The 24,584-nt window shown below is 57.5% G+C and overlaps 1 protein-coding gene across 2 annotated transcripts; it reads right to left on the reverse strand.

Annotated features, from left to right (window-relative positions):
* Nucleotides 1–5,569: 5,569 nt before the first annotated feature.
* On the reverse strand, nucleotides 5,570–24,172 carry CYP26B1 (cytochrome P450 family 26 subfamily B member 1). 2 transcript variants are annotated; one of them, XM_012475700.2, is made up of 6 exons: nucleotides 23,969–24,172; nucleotides 20,284–20,508; nucleotides 11,440–11,715; nucleotides 11,064–11,219; nucleotides 9,355–9,639; nucleotides 5,570–8,957 (listed from the first exon to the last, which is right to left on the reverse strand). In XM_012475700.2, the coding sequence occupies exons 1-6, from the start codon at nucleotides 24,170–24,172 to the stop codon at nucleotides 8,565–8,567; spliced, it is 1,539 nt and encodes a 512-aa protein (XP_012331123.1). In that variant the 3' UTR covers nucleotides 5,570–8,564. The 2 variants fall into 2 exon arrangements, with proteins under 2 accessions (XP_012331123.1, XP_012331124.1); XM_012475701.2 differs by lacking the exon at nucleotides 23,969–24,172 and adding an exon at nucleotides 23,458–23,546.
* Nucleotides 24,173–24,584: the final 412 nt, after the last annotated feature.

Here is a 24,584-nt window from a genome sequence, read left to right on the forward strand (position 1 = left end):
GTATGTTGAAAATTGTGAAATACTAATGAAAGAAATCAGCAAAGAACTAAATAAATGGAGAGACATATGTCCATGGATTGGAAGACTCTATATAATGAAGATGTCATTTCCCCAAAAATTGATTTAAAAGTTCAATTCGATTTCTATAAAAATCCTAGCAAAGTTTTTGCCAACATATACAAGCTTTCTCTAAAATGTATATGGAAAGGCACAGGTCTTAGAATAGGTACAATACCCTTCAAAAAGAAGAATGAAGCCAGGCACGATAGTGCATGCTTGTAGTCCCAGCTACTCAGGAAACTGAGGATCACTTGAGCCCAGGAGTTGGAATTTTGCCTGGACAACATAGCAAGAATCCATACACACAAAAAAAAAAAAAGAAAAGAAAAGAAAAGAAAAAACCTTTTAAAAAGAAGAACAGAGTAGAAGAAATTCCTTTATCTGATAGACACATTGACCAATAGAAGAGGTGCCAGAAATAAACTCATACAAATATGCCCAGCCAACTTTAGTCACAGGTGAAAAGCAATTTAATGGATGACAGTTACTCCTGTGAACAAATGGTACTGGAGCAATTGGAAATCTGTAAGCAAAAACTAAAACAGTAACAAAAACCAAAAATCCCACCCACAACAACCTTAAACTTAAATTTCACATCTTCTTTGGAATTTATAGACTTCATTGAAAAAATTGAAACTATAAAACTTGTAAAAAAAATAGCAAAAAATCTTCAGGATCTTGAATTAAGCAGAATTCTTAGGCTTGATACGAAAAGCACAATCAATCAGTCATGGTGTGGTAGCTCATGCCTGTAATCCCAGCACTTCGAGAGGCTGAGGCGGGCAGGTCACCTGAGCTCTGGAGTTCAAGACCAGCCTGGGCAACATAGTGAAACCCTGTCTCTAAATAAATAAATAAGTGGAAACAAAGCACAATAAGTAAAAGAAAAAAATTAATAACGAAGACCTCATGAAAATTAAAAGTGTCGCTTTGTGAAAGTCTCTGTTAACAGGATGAGAAGTCAAGCTACGGAATGGGAGAAAATATTTTCAAGCCACATCCAACAAAGGACTAGTTACTAGAATATGCAGAATATGCAAAGAACTCAGAGTTCAGCAGTAAAAAACAAACAATTCAGTTAGGAAATGAGCAAAAGACCTGAATACCCTCATTACCCAACAGGATTTACAGATAGCTCATATATGAAAGATGTTTCCCTAGCCATTGGGGAAAGGCAAATTAAAACCATAATGAGATACCACTATGAACCTATAAGAATAGCTATCATTAAAAATAATGATGATACCAAATGCTGGTGAGGGTATGGGAAACTGGATCGCTCATATGTTGCTGGTGGGAATGGAAAACGGCACAGCCACTCTGGAAAACGGTTTGGCAGTTTCTTATAAAACTAACCATTCAACTACCATATGACCCAGAAATTGCATTCATAGAAGTTTATCCCAAAGAAATAAAAACGGGTGTTCACATAAAACAGCATACACAGATGTCCATAGCAGCTCTCTGTGTAACAGCCAAAGCTGGAAACAATACAGATGTTCTTTGATGGGTGAATGGTAAACAAACTGGCACATCCATACCATGGAACGCTACTCAGCAACAAAAATGAACAGACTATTGACACATGGAACAACTTGGATGACTTTTTTTTTTTTTTTTTGAGACGGAGTTTCTCTCTTGTCGCCCAGGCTGGAGTACAATGGCGTGATCTCGGCTCACTGCAACCTCCACTTGCCAAGTTCTAGCGATTCTCCTGCCTCAGCCTCCCAAGTGGCTGGGATTACAGGTGCCCACCAACATGCCCGGCTAATTTTTTGTATTTTCAGTAGAGACTGGGTTTCACCATGTGGGCCAGGCTGGTCTTGATGTTATATGGAAAAAGCCAGTCCCAAAACATTACATCCTGTATGATTCCATTTATATAACCTTGCAATGACAAAATTCTAAATATGGAGAACAGATTAGCTGCATCCAGGAGCTGGGGAAAGTGGTGGGTGGGGGCAGGGGTGGGTGTGGCTGTGAAAGGCGGCAGGAGGGAGGGAGATCTTTGTGGTGATGGAACAGTCCTGCATCCGCATTGCCGTGGTGGTCCACAAATCTACAGGTGTGATAAAAAGGCACAACTGTACCCATCCAGTCACACATCACTTAAAAACAGGGATACGTTCTGAGAAATGCCTCTTCAGGCGATTTTGTCATAAGACTGTCACAGAATGTATTACACAAACATAGGCGGCAGAGCCTGCTACACACCTGGGCTGTACGGTGCGGCCTATCGCTCCTGGGCTATGAGCCTGTGCAGTGTGTTACTGTACTGAATACTGTGGACTATCCTGTGTGCTCTCGGTCACTTTGTCCAGCCCTGAACACAGTGGCATTTGTGTATCTAAGCACAGAAAAGGCGATGTGTTATGCTGCGATGTCACTAGGTGATAGGAATCTTTCAGCTCCACTATAATCACATGGGACCACCATCGAATATGAGGTCCATTGCTGACTAAAACAACAGGGTCATGTGGTGCGTTTCTGTGCGTTGTACCAATGTCAATTTCCTGTTTTGAGATTCCACTACAATCACAAATGGATATAGAGTACACAGGGCTTCTCTTGCTCTATCTTTGCAACTTCCTGTGAATCTATAATTATTTCAAAGTAAACAGTACACACACACACGCGCGCGCACACACACACACACACACATAGTCACACAAAGCCCTTGGGAGCATGTCGCGAGAAGGAACTAATAGCATAGGAGTGCAAACAACCTGGCATGAAGCAGTGAGGGCTTCCACTTACAGCATCTCCACTCTCAAAATGCCACTCACTGCCCACGCTCTTCCAGCACCCTGCACAGTCCAGCAGCCCTGGTCTTCCTCTGCTTGCTAGTTCCTTCCCCTCCCACCCCAGCTGTGCTCTGGAGTAATGTCCACATCCACCTGTCCCTTCCTGCACTTCCTTCTCCGCTCTACCTTGGGCTGCCAAACCTGCACCACCCCTCTGACCCCACTCCAAGCTACCTAATCAGAGGAAGCCGTCCTCTTGGCCAGGGCTGGGCATGTAACCCAAGTTAGGCCAAGAAGAGTCCTTGCAGCTCCAGGCTCAGAGAAAGACCTTCCAAGTGTGTCTCCAGGGCCACCACTCCAGGGGAAGCACTCCTAATGTGTTCTACATAACATTTGGCTCAGAGTGAAGCTAAGCCCCAGTCCCAGAAGAGGAAACTTCAGGAAGGAAGGCATGCCAAAGCCATGGCTACTGGTAGCCAAGGAGCCCTCACTGTGCTTCAAACAGCCTGGGGAGGGCACGGTTACAGCACCCCACTCACACAGAAACCTTTCTGGGGTCCCCATCTCTCTCCTGCTCCCTGTCACTCACCTGCTGCACGTGATGGAGGAGGTGTTGGAGGAGGCCAGAGTCTCAGAGCACCAGCACTTAGCGGTTATTGGGGGTTCTTCTCACAGGGAGGAGCCAAAGCTGAAGGGGCTGGAAGAAGAGTCTCCTGGGAGGCCAGACAAGGGCATTGTCTCTCTCCTCCTCCTCCCATCTCCTCACTTCTCTACCTCCTTTCCCTCCCTCTCCTCCCTCTCTCTTCATCTGCCCCTCTCCCTCTTCCCCTCTTGCCTGCTTCTCCATCTCCCCTCCAAGGCATGTCAGAGCTAAGCAGATCCAGCAGAGCAGCGTTCCTGTCCTCACCTGTTTACCCCCCACGCTGGCCCCCCAGCCCTGCTTTTCCCGGCTCTGTTCCTGGCTCCCAGCCCCCTGCCACCCTGGGCAACCCGGCCCGGCCAAGGCCAGGCTGTTTTGGAAAAGTGCAAAGAAGTGGCAGAGTGTGCGGTCTGCGAGTTCCCTCCAAACTGGCGCCCCAATTCCTGGACAAACAGAGTCCGTGTTTGTCTGTCCACGGCAGTCTCTGTTGTTCTTCTTCCAGGCCAGGAGATCCCTGGGGTAGGCGACCACGTCGGGGACGTCATTGACCCACTGGGCCCAGGGGGGAGAGGCAAGGACAGCGTGGGTGATGACAGGGCCAGCCGCCTGCCCAGCTGGGCCCGCCTACCTCGAGCAGGGTGGTCAGGCTGAGGCAGCCCAGGAGCCGTGCTTCCGTTGCTTCTGCTGCCACACAGGACATTCCACCAGGAGGGATGGAATTTACTCTCTGGAAAGCGACCACCTTTCCTGGCAGGATTCCCTGCAGAAGCTGGGGCTTTTCACTGCTTCTCAGGACGCTGGGGGCCTCCGTCTGAGGGTGCCCCTTGGAGCGCGCGTGTGCGGAGTAGGGCAGGCTCCCAGTACTACCGTCTGTTTTTTGTGGCTGTAGGAAAGTCCCTGCCCTTTTTCCCATCCTGCGGGAGTGGAGGGCTGGAGCCCCTTCACAGTGCAGAGCGGGGAGGTGAGGCGGAAAGGATGCCAGAGCAGGTGAGCTGGGCTCAAGGCTGCTGAGCATCCTGCTCTGGTGACATTGCTCTGATGGCAGGTCCTTCTCTTCTGGGTGGCCAGGCTCTAAGACCCAGGCAGAGCCAGGCCCTGCACCCCCAGGGTGTGCCTGGGTCAGGGTGCTCCGAGCCGAGGTTGAGTCCGACTGACTGTACTGAAAAGAAATGCTCCAGCCACAAATGGGCTCTTCTCGGGCCAGCTCGGGGTGGGCCTTTGCCCTCAGGCTGTGGTGATGGGACCAGAGCGGTGCAGAAGCTAGGGCCAGCCTGGCCACGCTTTGGCCTTTCCTAGTTCCCAGTGTGCAGCTTGAGGGGCTGAGGCTCCGTCATCGCCCTCCCTCACCACCCACAGCCTCCCATCCCAGGAACCACCTGGGGGGTTGCTTTTCGAAGCACTGAGAGCCATGCCCATTGCTGGTCCTCGCCTCAGGCCTCTGTGACAGGCTGCGGATCTCTCTGTGAAATGAGATAATCAGCGCAGGAGGACAGGGTTTCAGCCCTCAAACAGGCGTGGAGAACGCTGCAGCTGTGTCTACCCCACACTCTACTGCCCCTGAGGCTACGCATCCTGGGGCTCAAGGTTCTGACAAGGCCTGCAGAAGGGGAACCAGGATGACTGTGTTTAACCCACTTCCCAAACTCATTTGATCCTGGAATCTATGTGATCCCACAACACCCACCAAACAGGCTTTGAGAAGTGCTGGCGTGGGACTCGAGGCCGCATGTCAGAACCGAATTCTGCTCCCCAATTTGCCACGTCACTGTGAACATCAGTGTCCTCGCTCAGGTTAACAAGACAGGCTCAGAACTCTCGGTCCCTCTGTCCCCGAGACACCCCCCACCAGCCATGGCCACACTCGGAAAGTCCTCCCCGCTGCCCCTCCCACAATAGGCTAACTGGTTCTCTCTCCCCTTCCCAGGGAACCTCCTTCTCCCAGACTCTGACACAGACCTCTGTGCCTGCATGCAAGGAACAGCGAACTGGCCTCACAGGACAGAGGTTTTAGGGAAGGGCTTCCTAGATGACAAAGTGGACAGGGCATTGCTGATGTGAACACAGGTGGCCCAGGAGGACCCTTTCAGTAAAGCTGAGAAGGCAGAGAGCAGAGAGGCAACGGAGATGAGGGTGAGTCCCCATGGTTTATTATGGAAGCCTATGAAAGAGCCACACTGAGTATTTCCAAAATCACAAAATGCACAACATTCATTTTTTTAATATGCAACATGGAATATTATATACAGATTAAAACCACGACAGCAAAAACACTCACACGGTACCAGTTTCATATCAAAACAAAACACACAAGTGCTTTTTCAATATTAAAACAACTGTGATAAAAACATATTAATATTTTGAACCATGTTTACAATAGAGCAAAATTCATATTTTACTAAATAACAAATATTTAACAGCAAAAACTTTATACTAAATATCTATTTTGAATTATAACAAAAATAGTACTTATAATAGTTTATAAAGACAGACACAAAATTATAACATTTATGAAAAAAAAGTTTGTGTATAAAATACTATCGCCATCTGGGCAGGGTCATGGTGGTGCCCGGAACACAAACGCCAGCGCCCAACATTGAAAGTGCTTCAATCTGCAAGCCTGTGGCAGGAAGAGTTCTGTGGGTTTCGTCTTTTTTAGGTCAAGTTACAACAGTTAGGGATGATAAGTGAGAAATATCACCCATCTAACGCTAGATCTATGAAACACGCGCACACACACACAGACACAGTATCTGACTGAAGAGCTGAAAGGAGGGGCGAATTACAACACAGGGAACCTGTCAGCCAGCCAGAGCTTTCTTCGGCTCTCTTCTCATTGCCTTTGAGACCCAGCGGGGCAAATGATCCTTCTCTCCTCCCTCACAGGGACCCCCCTCAGCTTTTCCTTCTCTGCCCCCTACCAGGCTGGCCACCCCAAGGGAAGGTCCCTGAGACCTCCCAGCCCCATGCCCCCTGCCCCTCCCCTGGACCAGACCCAGCGGGCTTCTTGTCTGAAGTTCCACTTACTGCTCCCCTAGATAGGCAAAAGCAAGTGGTTCAGGGCCAGCTGGATCAGCCTAAAGGCAAAAGAACCTTGCAGATACTGGTTTTGTGTGTTGGGGTGGGGGGAATAGGTTTCGGGTGCACTATGTAGCTATATTGCAAGCTTTGACAAGTCTTTACCCATTCTGGCCCATTTTTTGAGAATTGGGGGTGATTAAGGGATTTTTACCAATGTTTTTAAAAACGTTGAACTATTTTTGCCAGTAACGTCTGTTCCACACTTTTTTTTAGTAGTGGAAAAGCAGGAAATAAATGAAACATCTGAGTCGGGGATTGTAGAGAGTCTGCATGGTATGGGCTGTTCCTGAAGTCTACGGTCAGGGTGGCCGTGGGTGGGGTCAGGGTTGGTCTGTGGGGCTGCCCACGGGATCTGGTTTCAGGGAGCCGCTGAGGTGCTCACAGCAGCGATTGGGGACTGCGATGTCCTTCATTCTTCTGTGTTTTCGACAGCATCAAAAACCAATAGAGAAACACAGAAAGCAAGGAAAAATCTGAAAACAGACACAACTGCTTAGAGATTCATCGAAGGCCCCAAACCATCCCCAGGAGGCATCCCAAATCGCCAACACTCAAAACGCCAGTGGCAGGAGCTACTCCTCTTTCACCCAGTCATCCCAAATGGCCAGTTTCCAACCCAATCCCTCTGACAAACCGCACGTAGCCACCTCTTCAGCTCTGGCGGCAGCCTCCCCGCAGCTGCCCAGAGCCCACACCGCCCAGAGTCAGCTCCCAGGCAGGACTGCCGCTGCGCTCCCCTCCCCCACACTTTCGCCTCTTCCCCACCCCTGAGCTGGGCTAAGCAGACAGTGGCATAGAGGTGGAAGGGACTTCCAGGACACCTTTTTCAGGGTTGAGGGCAAAGGGGGAGGGTTAAGGAAAGGAAGACGGAGGCCCTGGCACCCCATCAGAAGAACCCGTATCTTTCCCCATACTCACGCACTGGAGTCAGGGGCACTGGGGTGAACAGGGGCCAAGCAGGAAATCTTGGCCACCTCCAAATCTACCTGATCAGGGTTTTTGACAGGACAGGGAGGAAGCAATGGGCCATGTCCCTTCTCCACCAGGGACAAGGCAGAGGCTCCAGACTTCAGCCCAGGAGTGAGGTTCCGAGATTAAACCCAAATAATAATGCCCAGAGCCGGGGAAGGCTGTTCAACCCTAGGCCTGGGGGCTGGGTTTGACCAGAGACCCCTTCCTCTTCACTCACAGAAGTCTGGCCAGGACAGCTGGAACACAGGCTAGGGCATGCAGGAGAGGAGATGTTTGCTCCAGACCCCAGCATCCCCAAGATTCTCTATCAGTGAATAAATATGGGGGCGGGTAGCGCATGAGCCGAGGGCCACAGGCCCGAGTGTGTAGCAGGGCCTGGTTCATAGGGGCTGGGGAGGTGGGGGTATCAGTGCACCTACCCAGGGCCACGAGGGAGGATGCTGGGGAGACAGGACCTGGGGATCCTTTGCCCCAAGGTCAGAGGACAGAACAAGTAGCAGCAATAATTTCAAATGTCCAAACCAGCGGGGGAGGGCAGGAACGGGGGCATGAGGAAAGACAGTCTCCAGGTTAGTGGCAGCCCCCGCCCCAAGGCCGACTCCTGCTACCCAGGATACTGTTCCTGGGCAGACACGGTGGGGACACAGGAGGAGGAGACGCTGAAGAGTGTGCCAAAGGGGGCACCGCTCTTCCCGTCCCCCAGCTGCAGCTAAAAGGGTCCGAAGGGAATGGAGGGAAGGGGCATTTCAGAACATCACAAGAACACCGTAGCACGAGCTGACACCTAACACTGTCACGGGCATGCAGAGCCCCCGCCACGCCCTTCCCAGGGGCTGAGCTGGTGGGAAATTCGGAGTGGCTGGAGGGAAGCGGGACCCAGAAGGGGAGCCCGGCCCTAGGAAGGATGGAGCCCACTGGCTTTGGGTAGGGTTTGCCAGGGAGGGGGACCAGGGAAGGGCAAGTATGGAGGCCACTTGCCCTCCCCATTCTGGCCCCTCCCACACACAGGTTTCTACCTCCCATCACCGCCTCCCCACTGCCTGGGCTGGGCTGAGGCGGGTGGGCTTGGGTTAGACAGTGGCGCTCAGCATGGCCTCTGTCTCCGGCAGGATCTTGTTCTGGTTGGAGTCCAGGCCAAAGAACTTGACGCTGAGGCCATCCACGGGGTGCAGGACGGGGACCAGGGTGATGCGGGGGAAGGTCCGCGTGGCCAGCTCAAAGCGGCTGGTGCTGGCCAGCTCCACCGCCAGCACCTTCAGGAACAGCTTGGCCAGGTGCTTGCCCAGGCAGGTTCGGACGCCACCACCGAACGGGAGGTAATGGAAGCGGCCGTCCTTGTCCTCGCTCCGCGCCTGGCTGAAGCGGTCGGGGTCGAACACGTTCACATCTTTGAACACGGGCGCTGTGTCGTGGGTGTCCCGGATGCTGTACATGACACTCCAGCCTTTGGGGATCTGGAAACCCTGGATCAAAAGGGGGGCCGGGGAGCAGGTGGTGAGAGCCGGAGGGGCCCGCAGAGGGACCAGGACTGCTGGATCCCTGCCCAGCCCGGATGTTCAAACCTGCCTCTTCCTAGAAACACCCCACAGTGGCCCCCAAGGCCTGGCCAGCCTGCCACACGCAGCATGTTAGTCCAGGCTCTTATCTGTAGATGTGCACATGCAACTCACATACGCCACCCAGCTTGCTTTCATCTGACTGCATTTGGGGCGTGCTTCTCCCATCAGACTGAAAGCTCCCTGAAGCAAGCACTGGCTCCCCATCAGACCTGAAGTCCCCGAAGTGGAAGCTGGTCTTCCATCTCACCCCCATCATACTGCCCCCGCCTCCCCACCCCCCGCACCACGGACCCAGCCTCACATCGAGCTCGAAGGTCTGCAGCACAGTGCGGTAGCCGCCAGAAATGGGCGTGAACAGGCGCATGACCTCCTTGATGACGCAGTCCAGGTAGCGCAGCCCACTGAGCGTGTCCAGGCGCAGGGTGCCCTCACAGGGGCAGCCGCCGCTATGCAGGATGCCATGAGCCCGCAGCTCCTCCCGCAGCTTCTCCAGCACAGCGGGGTGCTTCAGCAGCTGCATGATGAGTGAGGTGCTGGCGCTGGCCGTGGTTGCATAAGCCGCAAAGATCAGCTCCAGGGTCCCATCCTGTAGGCCACAGAGGAGAGGCATTGTTGGAGGTCTGGGTTCGGCCAGGCAGGGGCCGCCCCATTCGGCCAGTGGCCCCTGTGCCCAGGTCATCTGTGCTGGGCCCTGCCTGCTTCCTGCAGTGAATTCTGCTTCCTCTGAGCCTCATGTGCAGGGGCATTAGTGTCACCATGGACATGAGAGTCACAGCCAGTCCCTGGCTGGGCAGAAGACAAAACTGCTGTGACACAGGCAGAGCACTGGCCTAGAGTCCCTTGAAGTAGGGCCACTTCTCACTCACTGCTGGGGTCCTGGGCCAGCCCCACAGGCCTGATATGCAGTGGGCTCACAGGAGAAAAAGAACAAATCCCAAGGAGCCAGGCCCTGCGCGCAGGTGTGCGTGTGCACTGTGGGCAATGTGGGGCTAAACCTGGGCCTTCCCACTCCCAGTGCCAGCCCCTTCCTCCAACACAGGAGGACGTTAGGGGGAGTCAGAGGAGCCAATGGGGTCTGGCAGGCAGCCTGGGGCCACACCCCTGGAGACCTGGGATGAGGCTGAGGGGAGGTGACCTCCAGAGGACCTGAAGACCCCGCCAGGGCTCTCTGGGGAGCAGGACACCAGGGCCATGGGTTCCCCATAGAAAGGCCCCAGCAGGCCATCTCATAGCAATCCTTGCATTTCCCAAATGTGGACTCTGGGCCCAGGGAGAGGAATGAAGGGACCTGGGTCCATTACTGGCCACGGCACCCCCCATAAATCAGAAAGCTGACTATAATGGGAAAACCACTAGGGCTTCTTCCTACCTCCCCAGTAAAGAAGCTGGAGCTAGAATATGGGGAGGCAAAGACAGCGGGCAGGGGAGGCTGCAGTGAGTGTCCATGGGCACCAGCAGTGGAGGGGCCTGCAGAGCTCAGGTGGGGACAGGTGAGTGAGCCCTCCTCGGGTGAAACATCCACTCAAAGCAGGGCAAGCAGGCCCTGCGTGGAGCACAGCTGGGTTCACCAGGCACGGGGGGAATGGGAGGGGATGCAAAGTGCCAGCAACCTGAAAAGGCTGGGGGTAGGGGAGGAGACCCCACATCCAAATCTCCCCTGCTCTTCCCCAAGGGCTGAGGCTGGCATCAAGCAAGTGGTTTCCCCTTGTGGGCCTGCGTTTCCTTAGATGGCCTCCTAGGGATATTGGGACCAGGACATGAACTGAGATCACTCCCAGGCCTGAGCTCCCTGCAGGCCATGGGGAGGGGAGGGTGCCCCATTGCATCCTGCACAGCAGGGGCAGAGACATGGACTTTGCCTCCAGTTTCACCGTCTCCAGCCACTGCTCAGAAAGCATGTGTGGGGTGGGACTAAAGGGGGGTAGAAAGGGCCGGGCACATTTCCACCAGGGAAAGCTCAGAATGGAGTGTGGGTGCTGGTGCTGCCAGCAAGGGGCATGTGCCCCCCACCTTCAGCTCCTGCATGGTCATCTCCTTCCCGTGCTCCTTGCTGCTCTCGATGAGGAGGTCCAGGGCGTCTGAGTAGTCCTTGCCCTGTGTGCACTGCAGCTTTTCCCGGATTGCCTTCTCCAGTCCCTTCTGCAGGATCTGCCGGGCCTGAATGCCCTGCGGGGAGAAAGGGCTGTCACCCACATGGAAGGGCAGGCTCCCATCTGAGCCTCGGGATCACCAGGGAAGACTCCAGCCTCCTCCTACCTGACGCTGACACCTCTCCCTCCGCCATGGGCCCCATGCCTAGGTTCCTGTCTCGGGGTCAGCCACCCACCACCCGAGAGGAGGCTCACGGGTGCCCCTGCCCCTCTCCTCCCAGGCCCCGGGTGCTCACCCGCCGGTAGCCGCTGAAGGGCAGGTCGACAGGCAGGGAGAAGACGTTCTCCACAAACTGCTGGTAGACCTCAAAGAGGTGCCCGAGGTCCTCCTCAGGGATGCTGAAGCCCAGCAGCACCCGGATGGCCATGCGGAAGGTCAGCTTCTGTGCCTCCTGGTACACGTTGATGGCCTCGGGGTGGCTGCTCCAGGCACGTAGTGTGTCCTGGATCACCAGCTGGATCTTGGGCAGGTAGCTTTCCAGGGCCTCGTGGCTGAAGATCTTGGAAAAGACCTGGAAGGCAGAGAGGTGGGTGGGTGAGCCAACTGGCACAGCCCGCCCCTGTCCAGCCCCTCACTTTGCCTCAAGGATGAATGTGACCAGGGAGAACTTCAGCTTCCACACAATAGCAAAGCCTTGGGAGCTGGGCAGGCCAGCTGCCAGCAAGTCTTTGGGGGATGTGGCTTGCGAGGGGCACAAGTGGGGGCTGAGCGGGCCAGGGCAGGGAGGCTGCCCTTACACTGCAAAGCCCATTGTGGAATCGCAGGACAAAGGGCAGGCGTGCCGGGAGAAGTGGAGCACAGGTATCGGACCGCACAGGGAAGTAGGGACGGCCCTCGGGGGAAAGCCACTCCACGGATGGGACAGCAAGAAAGCCTGAGACTAGACCTCAAGCAGGACTTCCTGAGAACCAAAACTTATCACTTGTGGGAAACACCTACTGGGTGCAGATTCTAGGAAGTGTATTAACAGTTGTGCCATTAAAAGGCCTTCAGTGAGGCCAGGTCCAGAACCGGGGGGTTGGGGGCAATGGCTTTCCACCCCCAAAGATCATAAAGACAAACAGAAGCCCTGTGAATTCCCGGCATCTTCCACGGCCACTGGAAGTGGCCAGTGAGTCCTGCTTGTTTCCACCTCCCTGCCTTCCGTCCTCCCGACTGGCTCCGCAGCCCCCTCGCCACCCCTCCTCACCCAGGTCTCCCAGCACAAGTTTTTCATGTGTGGAGGAAAGGGGAGGATGTTAGTTTATTTACCAATAGCCCGTGGGTCTCACTCACAAGCAGCAGCCTCCAACCCACCAGAGTTCAGATGAAAAGGGGGAGTGCCCCCTGCCACTAGCACCAAGTAAAGGCCGGGAGGGGAGGGACAAGCAGAAGAAGGAGCCCCCCATTCCACCCCGTGCAAACCATACACACGCGCCACCCTCCCCTCCTGCCCCCCAAACACAACCACCGCACAAACTGTAAATGTGAGAATTTCCCCTGCAGTCAGCTCAGGGAGGAAAGGTAACATTTTCCTGGCCTGGGCCCTGCATGGCTAATGGGAGGGCTGGTTTGCAGAAATAACAGTGCTGGCCCTTCAGTGGCCCAGCCAGGCGTTCACAATAGCACTTTCATTCCGAAATTCCCGGTGGAGGGAGGGAGGGAGGGAGGGCAGGAGGCCGGCAAGGGGCAGAGAGGCCTGCACTGTTTGGGGCAGGCCTGCTACAAAGGGACAACTGAGAGGTAGAAGGATGATAGGAGGTCGCCTAGGTCAGCCTAGGCCCAGATGGGTCATTCACACCTTGCCCAGTTTTGGGGGTCACGGAATTTCCAGGGGCCTCTAACTGCTGCCTCCCTTCAGAGAGTGATGGATAAAGGCAGTGCTTGTTTGCTTCAACCCCCAACCCTCGTGTCCTTAGGATTCCAGGTTCAGCCTTTGGGCAAATGAAGGGTCTTGGGGGAATGGGAGGGCGCCTTTATCCTGGAGCCCAGCACCAGCCAATGAAGCATCCCTTCCAGACAGCAGAGAGCCACAAGGTGAGCAGACAACGGGGTGAGCAGACAGCCGTACATAGGAAGGGAAAGTGCATCAGGAAACGAGACAGAGGGCAGGAAAATCACTCTGCGGCCACCAGACCTCCATGGCGGGACAGAGAGCCCAGAGGTGGGACAGGGAGGGCCAGAGAGGTCATAGCTGGCCCAGAGCCAGCCAGCCGAGGATGGACTAGGGGTTCTGTCATGGAGGGTGCAGGGTAGGGGCTGGCCAGGGCCCCCAACACATGGGAGACCTGATCCAAAGACAGACATGAGGAGTGGGGAAAAGGCAGAGGCCACCTCCACCAGGCCCAGCCAAAGTCGAAGCCAGTGGGCTCTAAGGTGCAGTGGGTGACGGAAAAGGGGCTGAGTTGTAACTGTGCATCATTCAGCAACTTACAGTGTAATTATGGCCGAGTGGCCACCTGCTCCCCCAAGCCTCAGTTTCCTCATTTGTAAAACAGTGAGGTGGAGCCAGGTGACCTCCTTTCAATCCACTGAGCACGTCAACATCTGCACCCAAAAACATCAGCTCCCAAACATCAGCACCCACCTGCCCCTAAGCAGATGCTATCCCTTCAAAGCGGCCCAGAACTTGGCAATGCTCAAATTCCCTGGAGAGTGCCTTCCAGCCCCCACTCACGCACCCCAAACGGGCTATAGTGGCCCGGGAGGGGCCATCCCAGGGTTTCAAAAGGGGGAGCGTGGAGGCCCCCACCTCACCCATGGACAAGCTCTGCCCTGCCCTATGGGTTCCGTTTCCTGCGCCCTCTAGCGATGGCCGGCTGAACTACTCCTTCCCAGGCCTTGGGGGCCCTGGAGGGCAGGCAGGGACAGTTCAGGAAGAGAGAAGGCCGGGGGGACCTGGAACTGAGAGGAGGACTCCGAGGACCGGGGTCCACACCTGACCCCGGGGGGAGGGGGGTCCATGGGCAAGGCCAGAAGCTGGAATCCTGGAAAAGCCACTGCCACCCAGCACCTGCAGGCCCCTGGGGCTGAGGCTTCTGGAAGAGAAGTGAAGGCAGTTCCAGGACTCTGTCTTTGCCGCAGCTGACTTGCTGAGTGACAGCCAGCAGGCTGCTGCCCCTCCTGGAGCTGTTTCCCCTCTGGGTTCATGAGAGGCCTGACTGGCCCTTCTGAGGGCCTTTCCACCGGGCTGTCCATGACGCTCCTCAGAGCCCACCGCGAGGTGGAGAAACCGCCCAAATAAGAAGCCCAGCAAAGGTGAGTGGAGGGCACTCCAGCCCCAGGGGCTGGGTTCAGAGGCACCAGGTCCAGGCCCCTTCCTCTAGCCCAGCTGCTCCACAGGCATAGGGGCCTCCCCAGCCTGGGAGGCCTCCAGGGCCTCATCCCTGGGTCTGTGCCCAGGGGTAACAACGAAGGCAGTTCCGGAAGCTGGGGCAGCTCTGAAACCACCACCGGCCACGAAGGACGGCGGAGGCGGAGGCGGAGGCCCGGGCTGGGGCAGAGGGCTGCCGGGGCTGCGTCAGGGAGGGCTGGGTCTGAGGCTGCCGCCTGCTAGGGTCAGGACTGGGGCATACTGGGAAGGTGCCAGGGAGCGGCTCTGAGTGAAGAGAGGAAGGGTTCGGGCCGCAGCTACTTCCCTGACCACAGGCATCGCAGGAGCCAAGCTGCTTTGTTTCCCTCTGGGGCTTCCCTCGGAATTCCCAAAAGTCAGCCAAGAAGGCCGGACAAAGGTCACTGAAAGCCAGCCCAGGCCCAGACCAAACCCTGCAGAGGGAGCGGCAGGTATGGCCTTCCCACCAGGGCTGGTGCAGGGGAGAGCGAAGCACTGTCGCAGGAGCAGGATCGCCTGTCCAGGTTTACCTGCTGCAGCCTCAGAGGCTCGGGCAGGAGGGATGAGGGCACTCGCTGGGAGGGATGGCCTTGGACAACTCCCGCCAAGCCCCCAAGGACGCCAGAGGCTCGGGAGTCCGCACCTTTGCTTCTCTCCTCCCTCCGGAGTGGGAGCTGATCCCACAAGGGTCTGGGGGCACCCCGAGGGGCTGGTGAAGGCTCAGATTCCCCATCAGTATTTCTACAAGTGCCTTCTCCCCGACCAGGCGTCCTCACCCCTCCCGCCTCTCACCCAGTGCCCTGGGAGGGAAGTCGCTCTGTGAACCCCTATGGCCCTGCGTGCCACACTTGCTCAGCCAGACAGCCTCCCCCTTCTCTGCTGGTCGGTGTGGACAGATGGACAAATGGATGGGCGCAGGAGCCGGCAGAGCTGAAGCAGGGACCCACTGCCCGGGCCAGTGACTCAGACTGGGAGGAATGGAAGCAGCTGCCCAGGAGGGTGGGGGCCTGGGCAGGCCACCCGGCCAAGCCACCGGAGCCTCGGCCTGCAGAGTGGAAAGAGTAACAGAGGGCAGGCCGCCGCTGAGGCAGCCGTCCACACAGGGGTGACGCCAAGGTGTGTACTTTATATTCAGGCAAGGAGGGTGAGAGGACGTCATCTTCCCAGCTGCCTGGCATTTCCACTGAGCCTCAGCTTCACCCTGGCCCACTGGAAATGCCAGGCAGCTTCACCCAGAATTGGAAATGTCCAATCCGGGTGTGTGGGGCTGGGCACACTCAGTCCCTCTGGTTGTGGGGAGGCTGGCCCAGATCCCCAACAGGCTCCAGCAGTTGGAGCAGAGCGCCTGCCCCCCATTTGACTCCAGCTGTGATCATCCCACCTGGAGACATGCCCCCCACTGCCCTAACTCTTCCACATAGCACAAGGTGGGCAAGACAAGGAGAGGCGGGCAGCTCTTGGCAAATACCTGCAGAGACACAGATTCTGAGATCTGCCCGGTTGCTCTTACCTCTCCTGCCTCCAGCCATCAGGAAGCCCCGCCTTAGAAAGCTGTGGGTGGGGACGGGCCCTCCCAAGGGGCCCTTCCAAGGCCACAGTGCAGAGCATGGCTGGCCACAGCCACCAGAGGCCCTGAACTCCCTGCTTCCCACCACTCCAATTCCCACAGAGCTGCCCTCTGCCAGGCCTGGTGGGCTCTGAATTTATCCAAGGGTCCTGAAGGGGAACCTCCTCAGGGTGAAGTCCACTCTCAGGGTGAGGCCAGCTGTCCCCACCACGCTGGTGTGGTCCTGGCATGTCTCAGGGCCCTGCAGCTGCCTCTTTTTAGGCCTAGGGGACCCAGGACAGATACAGCGACCAGCATGGGAGGGCCAGGGCCAGGGCAGACCCCACCAAGCCTTCTCACTCCCCACCAAGGCCACCTTTGTCTTCCAAGGCTGGGAGAGTGAGCAAACGCATCAGCACCACAGCCTTGGACCCCTCCCTGACTTGGGAGAAGGACACAGAAAGGAGGGACAGAGAGAAGGGCTGGCCCCCGCATCCAGGCCGCCCACCCACCCACTGCCTGGCACAAGGGCATGCAGAGGGAGGCGCCCACTCCCAGGCGCCCTGGCAGCTGACCATGGGTTCCCTCCCCCACTGACCTTCAGATAGATTCGCTCCTGCCACCCGCCCCCTCAGCAGCCCCTGTGCCCACCCACTGGTGCTACAGTAACTTTTGGGTAAAGGACTTATGTTGGCAGAAAAAAGGCATTGTGCCTATGCCCGGAGGCTGGGGCAGATCTCCCAGCAGCAGAGTTGCCTGGCTGTGCCACTGGCCTTCCATCCAGCGCAGGCTGGACCTTCTGCCCTGAGCTGAGCCTGGTGGACATCACTGTAGCCAGAGGCTGTGCCTTTGTCCAAGGCCTCCTAAAGCCAGTGTGGGCTAGCCTTCCCCAGGACCCCACAACCATGGGTACTCCTGGCACCATCCTCCTGCCGAGGCTTCTCCTGGCCGCTCCATTCCAACACAGACCCCAGTACAAGCTTCCAAGATGAGACCCAAAGGTCAGGGACATTGGGTGGACAGGCAGGGTTTCTTGACCCCTACCTCCAAAGCCTAGTCCCTCACCTTGGCTTCAGGCCCCGAAGGCCTTGTAGGCAGGGGTTTGTGTAGAAGGGGCAAGACTACCACTCCTGAGGTCTCCCCAGTCCAGGGACTCCAAGGCTAAGTCCCTCCCCTGAAATACCTCCAAGTTCCCTGAGGGTAACTCCAGGCCACTGTTCAGGGGTGCCCTGAAGCTGCTGGGTTCTTGATGCATAGAGGTCCAGTCCTATCTCCAAAGGAAAAGAGGACAGGCCCAATCCTGGCTGGGCATAGGAAGCTTCTAGAATGATTCCCTAGCTCCTTCTCCATGTTTTAAACAACTGTTATCACCCTCACCTTAGTAACCAGACTCCATCTGCTTTTCTAGGGCAATTCTGCACGCTCTCTACACACAAAGCGAGATGGGGTCCCTCCCCTATCCATCAGAGATACCCCAGGCCCTGGGCAGGGGAGGGGTAACCCAGGAGCAGGGAGGGAGTCTGAGGCTCTGGCTGCAAGGACACTGGGCTGGCTTCCAGAGATGATTCTGGTAGACTGGGCAAGACTTTCTTGGACTTTTTCCCTGGCAACCCCACCCACCCCTGCTGGCCCAAGACCACCAGGGCAGCCAGGGCAAACACCTGGAGTGCAGTGATGGCAGTGAGGAGCCCCCTCCAACACATCTGGTCAGACCTCCCGGAGGCAGAGTGGGCCACCAGCCCCAGTGGAAACAGTGACGCTCCAGTTCCCTACCAGCCGGGCCCCAGCACACCTGGGCCCCACTTCCCGCACGTACCTCCTAACCAGGCCAGTCCTGGCCCAGCAGCCCACACTGCAGCCAAGCCCCTGACTCCAGCAAGGGCCGGATAAGGCAATGTGCGAGGCACACAGCAGCCCCCACCTTGGCCACACTGAGTCCACCAGGCCTTGGGTCCAACAGATGGGCCATTCTCTCCAGGAGCAATATGGATATTTAGAAACAGTGGCCCTGAGTGTTCTCCTATCCTCCAGCTAGATTCTGCCTACCTAGCCCCGGGACTTCCATGTCAGTAAACTTAGATAATCAATTAGGCAGATTTGGGGGGAAGGATCCTTTTGTCTAGCTACCTACCCATTTCTCATTCCACTCCCTCCCCCCAACATGGCAAGCATAAAACTGCTAGCTACACACAAAGAGGGGGCCCTGCATTTAGCTCTCAGGCCTCTGGCAGGATGAACCAGCTTCTGGTGACTCCCCACGCATCCCCAGGAAGCTAAAGGATGGGCTGTTCTGAATAGGCAGCCACCCCACCTCAGTCAGGGCCCTCGCTTTCTGCCCCGACCCAGCCCCAGCCCTGTCTCTCCCTTTCCCCCGTATTCCTCCAGCACTGACCATCTGCACCCTCCCTTCCTTCTCCCTCTTCTGTAAATGGACAGTGTAGGCCAAAAAACCTTGGGGCTTTCCTGGCAAGCCCTTCCTGGCCAACACCTGGAGGCCTCAGGCCAAGTCAGGCCCAGGGTGGGTGGAACCCCAAGTCCACGTCCTCACCCCAAAACCCTCTGGACCCCAGGATCTCACAATCTGGTCCTGGCCGCACTGCCTTTCTCTAAGCACTCACTGTCCACCCCAGGGTCCAGCAGCCCCAGGCGGGCAGGGCAGAGAAGGATTCTCCTCGGGGGCCTAGAGACTATTCCATAGACGATGCAGTCCCGTGTTGCAGGCTCTCCGGAAATTTATCTCTTGACCCGGTTCAACTGCTCTACACCTCAGTGGCCCCTTCCGCGAAAAGGGGACAATAATTCCCTTCTGGCAAAGCCTGCGGAAAGCGGAGGTCAGGAAGCAGCCATCTCCTTTGGAGCTGAGCCTCCTCTCTCCTCACTCTTTCAAACGGGCCTGTGGTGGAGCTGCAAAGGCTGAGAGAAAAATAACTGCCCAACACCTTTGAAAAGCCCTCATTCTGAAGCCTCCAGCCCCCTCCCCGCCACTCCCCAGAACCCCTCTCCCGCCGCCCCCCCGGCTGTGATAACTGCTTCCAGCTAGGAGTGGGGCTAGGAGTGGGGCAGATGGAAGAGAGGACTTTGGGAGCGCCTTTCCAGTTCCTGAAATGCAGGCTGTAGAAGGGAACTGGTGTGGGGGCGGGGATCAGCCCAGTCTCCTCGGTTTGTTTCTTCTTTTGTCTGCCTTTAAGAATTACCCTTCACAGGCTGTTCAGAACGTCAAGTGCTACAGGATGCGCCAGCGAGTAGACGGCTCCGCACTTTCTCCAAGACCACCGCACACCCGGCCCCTGGCGAGGGAGTCCGCCTCCCCACCTCCCCGGTCTGCCGCCGCTTCCTTTCCTTAGGTTTCAAACCTGGATGAGTCCTCTGATCCAAAGGAAAAAAAGGGAGTGGGGGAGGTCGCGCAGCCTCCCTCCGGGGCGGCTTAGGGCCGGCCCGCCGGCTCCGCTTTCGGGTTACTGCAGTTCAAACAGCACGTGCCGCCCGCGCTGGGAGACGGACGCAGCCGGGAGGGGCGGGGGCCTGCCCCGTGTGCGCCTCCTCCGCACCTCCTCCAGTCGCTCGGGAAATCCAAGGGATAAACACCCACTTTCCCTTCCTCTTTCAGGGGGGTGGGTGCGCTTTGATCCCCGCTCGTGCCTCGCCTGCTCTCCCCCGACCCCGCCCGCCCTTCCTTCCCTCATGGCCCAGGCCTCTGTGCTCCGAGGCCCAAAGCTCGCCGCACTTCTCTCGGAGGGGGCCTAGAGAAGTGCAAGCTGTCCCCAACTTGCACGCGCCGCGCCTGCTTGCGCCTCCCTTCAAGCAGCGTGGGTGGGAAGGGCAGCTTTGATTTTGGAATGATCGGTCTCCAGTCCTCGGAATTCCCTGGGAAACGTGGCGAAAGGCGAACGCTGGCCAACTGTCCCGCCCCCTTCTTTTTCCAGCTCTGTGGAGCAAGGCAAGGACAGGCGATCGACAACCCAGACCCTGCACGCTCAAGCTCTTCCAAGCCACCGTTGGTGGTAGCCACGGCGCAGTCGGCCAGCAGGATAAGGGACAAAGAGGAGGCTGGTGTAGGCCCTGGATCCAGGCTCGAGGCCTTGTAGGAGCAGAACTGTTGGGTCTTCAAGCATGGTGCGCAAAGTGGGGGCACAGATTCGGTAGGGGGCATTTCCCAGGGCTCCACGAACTCCTTGCCCCGAGGTGGGGGTGGGTGCGCGGAAGAAAGGGGGCAGAGTTCTTACCTTGCGCTTGTTGCGGTGGATGTCGCCAATGGAATTGGAGACCGTGTTGGGGCCCAGCAACATGCGCGTGCTGCGTGGCCACTCGGTGCTTACGAGGTGGTGCTCGCCCATGAGGATCTTTCGCACGTTCTCCGCGCCGGTCACGCGTATCAGCGGCCGCCCCAACAAGTGCGTCTTGAACACGTTGCCATACTTCTCCCTCCGCGACGACTGGAAGCCAGAACCCTGCGGGAGCCACACCGGGGTCCGTCTCAGGGTACACTTCTGCAGAGGGCCCGCGAGGGAGGGGCGGCGGACCCCAACCGGGGGCACTGTCACCTGCCCCCTTGCCCCACTAAACACACTCACACAGACACGCACACAGGTTTTATTTTTCATAGCGTGCACAAGAACTGGGAAGTAGGGCCTAGAGAATAATAAATAACGCAAGGAAGTGGAGGCCCAGGGGCACCCCCAGGAGGCTGTTTTTTAGTAATGACTTTCGAGAGTAAAGAGGTATTCCGGACCGCTGGACCCGAAGTGGGAGTCTCCGCCCCCACCCCTCACCCCTACCCCGCGCTCGGGAGCCTCTCGGAATAAATATTTCCAGGCTCCGGGCCACGGGTTGGCGAGACCCCGCGGGGTGGCCGTAGGCCAAAGATTATTTATAGCGGCAGGCGGTCGGTGCCCCGAGGCAGCATCTACAGATGGGGGTTGGAGTTTCCTCCGCTCTCCGGTGTGGCCCGCGCAGGGACCCGGCGGCCCTCGGAGGACTTGGCTGGGCGGGGTCACGGGCCAAAAGCAGCGATTTTCCTACTGCATTTTGCCCTGGAAATAACGGAGACGGACTTTGGATGCCGCCCTGGAGTCTGGAACCCGAGCGCGGGGCGGGGTGGGGCCGGGCGGGGCGACCCGCGCAGGTAACAGGATCCTCGGCGGTGGCGGCGCTAGCCGAGGACTGTGGGGCCGGGGCCCGGCCAGGCTGTCGGAACGGCTAGCGGAGCCGGTCCCGCGCGGGTACCGGAAACTGTGGGGACCTCAGAGGGGCGGGGGCAGGGGCGTCCCGCTCACCTTTGACGTCGGCACTCGCTACCCCACCCCACGTTAACCCTTCTTCTGCCCCGGCAGCACCGGAGGAAAAGGGGAGGGGCGCCACCTGTCCAGCCGCCCCTCCTGCCCAGCCGCCCCTCCTGCCCAGCCGCCCCTCCTGCCCGCCCACCGGCGTACGGACTCGGACTCCAGATCTATCAGCTCCTGCACTCCCAAGGGGACAACTCAGCCCCCCATCCCGGGTTAGTCCCCCTCCTCACTTTCCTTTCTTCCAAGGAAAACTATTCTCCAGCTAAATATGCACACACCCGAGTACAGCCGAAAAGTGACTCTGCAGAACCCGGAGTCCTAATCACTTTTCCACATGCGCCTCCGGCCCCTGCGCGCGACGGGGAACGAGCCGGGAGCGCCTGAGCAGCTAGGAGGGGGGCTGGGCCGCGAGAACGCTGTCCCCTCTCCCGGGTTGGAGGACGGGGAGAGTTCCCCCCCGCCTTGCAGCCTTTCTAGACGGCGTCTTCCCCTTTAAGAAAAATCTAGGCGGAGGTGGGAGTGCGACAGAGGGGGTGGTGAGGTGAAGGGTTCCCTCCCTCCGTCTGCTATAACCGTCTCACTCGCTCCGTCTCACCCTCCGTCTCTCCTCTCCTTCTTTTCCTCTGTTTTTCTTTTCTTTCAACACAAAAGTTGGGTTGTGAATTTTCCGAGGTCGCCGCCGCCTCGCCCCCACCCCCCGCCTCTGATCTGCCTAACTATAATTAAAGTGCGTTTTTTGTGGCATTAATAAAGAGTTATTTGTCCGCCGTTTCCACGGTCTTCACAAAGAGGACTTTCATAGGGGCGGCCGCTCGGGCCGCGAGTCCAATTTATACAAAAATGTTGTATTTTTAGCCCTGGGCTCTGTTTAGATGGCGCTCGGTGGAAACGGAGAGCCCTTGGAGGTCCCCCGTAAAATCTGATAAATGACTCCGAAAAAATAACGCTGGGACTCAGAGGGCTCTCATTAACCCCTTAGGCGCTCCTGTACACGTACCCCCTATTTCCCTCTACCCCGCCGGCTCTAGGGCCCCGCGCTGGAGGGATGGGAAGGGGTAGGTTTCCCCCTCCCCAACTTCTGTGCAGGTTGGACGCTGACCCCCAGCGGCTCTTGTGGGATTCGGAGAAAAGGTCACGGGGGGCCTGGCGGGGGGTGGGGCAGAGAGAGGTCAGGAAACGAAATGGGGGTGGGTGGTGACAGCCCGTGGATTCAGCAGACTAGCTCTAAAAGGCGGGAGCCGTTGCCCAAGTTATTTTATTTCCTAAGTCGCGGCCCAAAGCCTAGAACACCGCTGCAGTTGATCTTTTAAGTGTGGTGTCGAGGGAGAGGCTCTGGGGATTTCTTTGCGAGGGATGGGGGCGATACTTCCATTGGTTGAAGGGACCCCCCACTTCATTACACGAACAACCCCAAAAAGAGAAGGGCCAAATTCGGGACGTGGAAAGACCACAGGGCAGAGGAACCTCGAACCTCCTCCCCACCCCCGCTTCGCTGTCATTCGGCCCAGGGCAGGGTGAGTGTGTGTGTGTGTGTGTGTGTGCGCGCGAGGATTGCACGCGTCTGTTAATTTCAAGCCAAGCTTTCGCACCTCTAAACCCACAGATCCCAGCGCTCACCTTTCGCTTCACCTCTCTGGTGCCGGTACTGTTAGTTTCAGGACATCCCTGCTTCCCTTAACAGGACAAACGCGTGTACACACAAATACACCTCCCGCCAGGTACCACAGAGGCGCCCCCCACCCCAAGAAGAAAACTGGTGTGTTTCACATTGCAAAAGCGATTGTCTAGCACTGGATGAGGTTAACTCCAGGTTAATCTCCCCATTACCTACCTGGGTCTGGTCCCTCACGCTCCCCACCCCCATTATCACCAGCAGAGTGGGGCTGTGCGGCATCTAACAAGCACACACGCACTCTCTCCATGGATCCCACACTCACCTCTCCCAAGTTTCCCTCTCCTGCCAAACTGTCCCCACCCAATAAGTAAATAGACCCTTTTCCCCGAAAGCCGAGAGCCCTGGCTTCTCCGGCTTCTCATTTTTCCTTGGGTTACCTTCCTCCTCTTCCACCACAAAACAGACAGACTCGCACAGATCGCGGACCAGGGTAGCTGTACCTGGCGCTGCCGACGGCGCCACGGGAACACAGTTTTAAAACGGCAATTCAAGCTGCCCCCTCAGCTCCCGACTCAATTTTCGGCTCCCAGCGACACAGCCAACCCCAGAAAGCCGAGGGCGACTGGGGCTGAGCACCGAGGAGAGGTGGCAGAAGCTCTGGACCGGACGCTCCCTGGGGCTCACGCCGCGCTGGGCGCCCCCGGGGCGCTCCACGCCCCCCTGCCAGGCCAGCGGCGACCCAGGCAAGTCTGTCTTGGGAGCCCTCTCAGGTCTGGGAACTCCTCTAACCAGCCTCCTGAACCTGCGCCGCGGGCGCCCGTGGTCCCGGAACTGCGCTGCCGGCGGACAGGGGAAGCCCGGGCTGCGGCGGCCGAGAAGAGGGAAGGGAAGGGGCGGGGCGGGGACCAGTGCCTTCAGGCTCCCGGCGCCCCCTGGCCGGCCCGCCGCTCCGTCCGCCCCGCGCTCTCAGCTAGCGGACCGCGGAGAGCAGCGGAGCGAGCGCGCCCTTACCTGCAGCAACCAGTGGCCGGTCTCTCCGATGAGCGGGAAGCCCATGGATCCCTTGGGGATGGGCAGCTTGCAGCTCTTGTCGCGAGTGGCGGCCCAGCGCAGCTGCCACAGCTGCTGCGACACGGCCAGCAGCAGCGTCACGGACACCAGGCACGCGGCGAGGGTGGCCAGCGCCGACACCAGCTCCAAGCCCTCAAAGAGCATGTTGGCGGCCGCTCGGGGGATTGGCTGTGCCGGCCGCAGAGGGGGAGGGGAGGGCCCGACGGGAGGGGACCAGAGCGGCGGGGGAGGGGAGGCTGCGGCCGGGGGTCCTGGCACCTCCAGCCGAAACAGAGAAGGAGGAAGGGGCCAAGGGAAGGGGAGTGGAGGCTGCGAGGGGAGCGGAGAGAGGGAGGAAAAAAATTGCCTAAAAGAAGAGAGGAGACACGAGGCGACAGGGGTGCAACTTTGTTTGTTTGTTTGTTTGATTGTTCCTTTATAGCGGGCTTACGGGCTGCTCTAGGGGAGGTGAGATGAAGCCGTGAGTCAAGCTGGTGGGTTTGCTCTCCCCGCTACCATCACACTCGGAAAACTTTGGAAAACTTTGTCCAGCGGGAGGGAGCCTCTCTCGTAAGCC

Source organism: Aotus nancymaae, unplaced genomic scaffold, assembly GCF_030222135.1.
Source record: "Aotus nancymaae isolate 86718 unplaced genomic scaffold, 86718_ANA_hifiasm-v0.15.2.pri h1tg000057l, whole genome shotgun sequence".
Classification (NCBI taxonomy): Eukaryota; Metazoa; Chordata; class Mammalia; order Primates; family Aotidae; genus Aotus; species Aotus nancymaae.